The sequence below is a fragment of the Myotis brandtii genome, unplaced genomic scaffold, assembly GCF_000412655.1.
Source record: "Myotis brandtii unplaced genomic scaffold, ASM41265v1 scaffold482, whole genome shotgun sequence".
NCBI lineage: Eukaryota > Metazoa > Chordata > Mammalia > Chiroptera > Vespertilionidae > Myotis > Myotis brandtii.
In genome coordinates, this window is record NW_005368420.1 from 344 (window position 1) to 4227 (window position 3884).

The 3884-nt window shown below is 43.4% G+C and overlaps 1 protein-coding gene across 1 annotated transcript in view; it reads left to right on the forward strand.

Moving 5' to 3' along the window:
• The window catches only part of RPL6 (ribosomal protein L6), a 3878-nt gene extending 241 nt beyond the window's left edge, over window positions 1-3637 (forward strand). The window contains exons 2-7 of the mRNA XM_005876213.2: window positions 1-100; window positions 205-303; window positions 1078-1221; window positions 1696-1744; window positions 2846-3030; window positions 3447-3637. The exon at window positions 1-100 is cut by the window's left edge and continues 14 nt beyond it. Of these exons, the coding sequence (XP_005876275.1) occupies window positions 1-100; window positions 205-303; window positions 1078-1221; window positions 1696-1744; window positions 2846-3030; window positions 3447-3599 (730 nt within the window). The 3' untranslated portion in view covers window positions 3600-3637. The remainder of the gene's footprint in view (window positions 101-204; window positions 304-1077; window positions 1222-1695; window positions 1745-2845; window positions 3031-3446) is intronic.
• The last annotated feature ends 247 nt before the right edge of the window (window positions 3638-3884 follow it).

Genomic DNA, 3884 nt, shown 5'->3' on the forward strand with positions numbered 1-3884 from the left:
AAACCCCGTCCTCGTCAGAGGAATTGGCAGATACTCCCGGTCGGCGATGTATTCGAGAAAGGCCATGTACAAGAGGAAGTATTCGGCCCCTAAGTCCAGGGTAAGGAAGGGGTGCGGGACACCCCTGACCATCGATTCCATACGTTGTGTCTTAACCTTAAATTTTTTGCCTGCCTCTGACGCTTTGTCGCATTTGTGTTCTAGATTGAAAAGAAAAAGAAGGAGAGAGTTCCTGCTACTGTCACAAAACCAGTTGGTGGCGACAAGAATGGTGGTACCCGAGTGGTTAAACTCCGCAAAATGGTAAGCTTTGGGGGACAGTGTAGTTGGATGTTTAGTTGAGGCTTGAAAACTGTTAACATCTTTTTGAGTACTCAGGTTTTGGAATTTTATGTTTGCCAGAGACTTATGGAGAAAAATGGGTTCTGGGTTTGCAATGTGGCTGTTTGATATTAAGTAGAGTTACTCTCTCTGCTTTTGTTTCTTAGCATGTAATATAAAGAAAGGTTTGTCGCACAGGGTGTTTGTGAGAGTTAATAAGAGCCTAGGACACTCACTGCCAAGGTTATAGTTCATTGGTCCACTAGAGCAGTGTTTCTTTTGTTTTTGTTTAATGTAGTTTCATTGATTTCAGAGCGGAAGGGAGAGAGAGAGAAACATCGATTATGAGAATGATTGATTGGCTGCCTCTTGCACGTCCCACACTGGGGATTGAGCATGTGGGCAAGGCATGGGGTTTTACTTTTATAATTGAACTGGCAGTGCTGGTCTGAACTGTCTGGTTTTGTACAGTTTGTTTTCCTTCATGGAAAAAAATGGGACAGATAGGAACACACATAATTTGAATGGAAAACAAGCCATGCCTCCTTTATAACATATAACGTTCTGGAGAAGTATAGTCAGGGACTTGAGAAAAGCTTGAGAAGCACTGTTAACCAGTGTGTAATGAATGATAGCTTGTCATGCAATCTCTAAAGTTTGAAGTAAAAGGGTTGTAGCAAAGGGTTGATTGACTATCAGCTCTGCTTAAGCTGATTAGCTTATTTAAATAAATTTGGACCTGTGGGTTCTCTCCAGCCTAGATATTATCCTACTGAAGATGTGCCTCGAAAGCTGTTGAGCCATGGCAAGAAGCCCTTCAGTCAGCATGTGCGGAGATTGCGGGCCAGCATCACTCCCGGGACCGTTCTGATCATCCTCACTGGGCGCCACAGAGGCAAGGTGAGCTTGTGGTGCTTGATCGTAGTGGGTGCGTTCTGGGTAGGACTCTTTCTTCAGCACCCAGTAACTAACATAAGATGTTTAGCCCAATGTTACAATAATTTATTACTACTTCCTGCTGTTGGTAATGTAACTTGTTACAGTTGAATCAAATACCCCTATACCCAAAATGTTTATGTATTTGAGTTACTTCCTTTGGCTAGATTTGCAGGAGCAGGATACTGAGTGAAAGGTTATTAATTTCTTAATGTGGAAAGTAAGGGCTGCTCCTTTTTTAAAAAGAGAACAAACACACAAGTATTGCTCATATCCTAGTGTCACCCCTTTTAGCAGTTTGGTTCAGTTGCTTCCAGAGCTGCTACGTATATGCATATATAGACATTTCCTTTACCAAATTTAGAGACCTGTGATTTGGTTAATTCAGAACTCAGTTTCTAATTGCAGAAATGTCTACCATTTCTGTTTAATTTACAGAGGGTGGTTTTCCTGAAGCAGCTGGAGAGTGGCTTGCTACTTGTGACTGGTAAGAAAGCCCTTGGATTTTATATTCTCTGAAACTTGTCTTTCTATATTTTTTTAACTGAATTTAGAGAGGAAGGGAGAGGGAGAGAGAAACAAATGATGAGAGTAAATCATTGATCAGCTGCCCCCCTACTGGATATCGAGCCCCCAACCTGGGCATGTGCCCTGACCGGGAATCAAACCGCAACCTCCTGGTTCATAGGTCAATGCTCAACCGCTGAGCCATGCTGGCTGGGCTGAATTTGTCTTTTTAAATGCTTGCAGTACACACTTTGCTTCCACCTATGTGGAAGTTTTAGTGCCATGAGATGCTGAGCCCCATTTCATTGCCTTATATACATGAGTTCTAAGGAATCAGGTATTTCAATGTTATGTAACAACATTATTAAGTAACTGTCACCTGAAATGCAGAATGGTTGGCTACCAGCCCCAAGGAATGCATCCTACCCAAGTCTCGTAATTGGTCTGCCATTTGGCAATAGAATGGAGTTCCTAAATGGGCAAGGGAAAAATTGAGGCCACAGGGTTCAGGCTGAACCTGCAGGCCAAGGAGGTGGTGGAGGGACCTTATTTAACCTTGGGGCACGGGTTGTTGGTGGGCCTTACTTGCAGCAGTTGACAGTGCCCAGGTGCAGGCGGACATAACATTGCAGCAAATCATCTCATCTCAATTGTACTTCTGGGCAAGCTGGTGGGGAGAGGGCTCAATGCTGTCCTGCACCAAGTGCAGGGTGGACTCTTTATGAACGTTGTAGCCTGAGAGAGTGCAGCCATCCTCCACCTGTTTATCTGCAAGAATGAGATGCTACTGGTCAGAGGAGATGCTCTCTGTCTTGGATTTTTGCTTTGACCTTCTCAGTGGTGGCACTCGGCTCAACCTTGAAGGTGATGGTCTTGCCAGTCAGGGTCTTCGCAAAGATCTGCTGCCTCAGAGAGAAAGAGTGAAAAAGTATTGGTGGAGGCAGCAGAAAGAGCAGTCTGGAATTTCTTCAGCTCCAGAGAAAATTCAGAAATTCAACTCCCCCGATTTCACCAAATTCAAAGTCAGTTCTTAGAGCTTTGCTTCCCTGTTCCCTCATTATATTGATTTCTCCCCCCTTAGGACCTCTGTCCCTCAATCGAGTTCCTCTTCGTAGAACACACCAGAAATTTGTCATCGCCACCTCCACCAAAATTGATATCAGTGGTGTGAAAATCCCCAAACATCTCAATGACGCTTACTTTAAGAAGAAGAAGCTGCGCAAACCCAGACACCAGGAGGGCGAGATCTTCGACAGAGAAAGAGAAGTGAGCTGCTGGTTCTGTCTTTGCTCTCATAGCCATGCCACCCCAGTTCAGGAGTGAAAATAAACAAAAGGAAGAAAAATGAAAGTTGTAAATAATGAGGAGTAATATTGTTCCAGATTCTGCTAAAAACGGTTCTTAATACCAGGTGGGAGCTCAACTCACAATCCTGAAGTTTTGGCAAAACTCTTGAGTTATTGCTTCTGTTCTGTTGGGAATCCGTCCTTAAGTGTCTTTGGTGTGTTATTGCAGTGACAAAAGGATAAGAGCTGTTGTTTTTGTTATATTTCCCAGCCCTCCAAGGAAAGCGGTATCAAAATTGCTTTCTAAATATTCTTGGGATTTGAGTATTTGAAATGATTAATCCAGGAGTTTGGTACTTGTGCCCAACTCTTACATGCTTTTCTCTTTCTTTATAGAAATATGAGATTACAGATCAGCGCAAGGTTGACCAGAAAGCTGTGGACTCACAAATTCTGCCAAAAATCAAAGCTGTTCCTCAGCTCCAGGGCTACCTCCGCTCTCTGTTCGCTCTCACCAATGGGGTTTATCCTCACAAACTGGTGTTCTGAATTTCTTGTAAGAACCTGATTAAATAACTGATATGTTTCCTGTGTCTTTTTTTTTCTTTCTTGTACGCCTCGATATGTGTTTGACTCAGCCAAAGAGAATTGGAAGCACTTCCTTAGGGTCCAGCTTCTCAGCTTGTTCACCCAGCACCTGCCAATATAAAATAGCATTTCTCCAATCACTAAGCCAGTTAGTGTACATGGATGAGAGAGGTCTTTTAGGTCACAGACTCATCCCATTCAATGATTTACAACCCATTTCTCCCCCATCTAATTCTCAGCCTCACC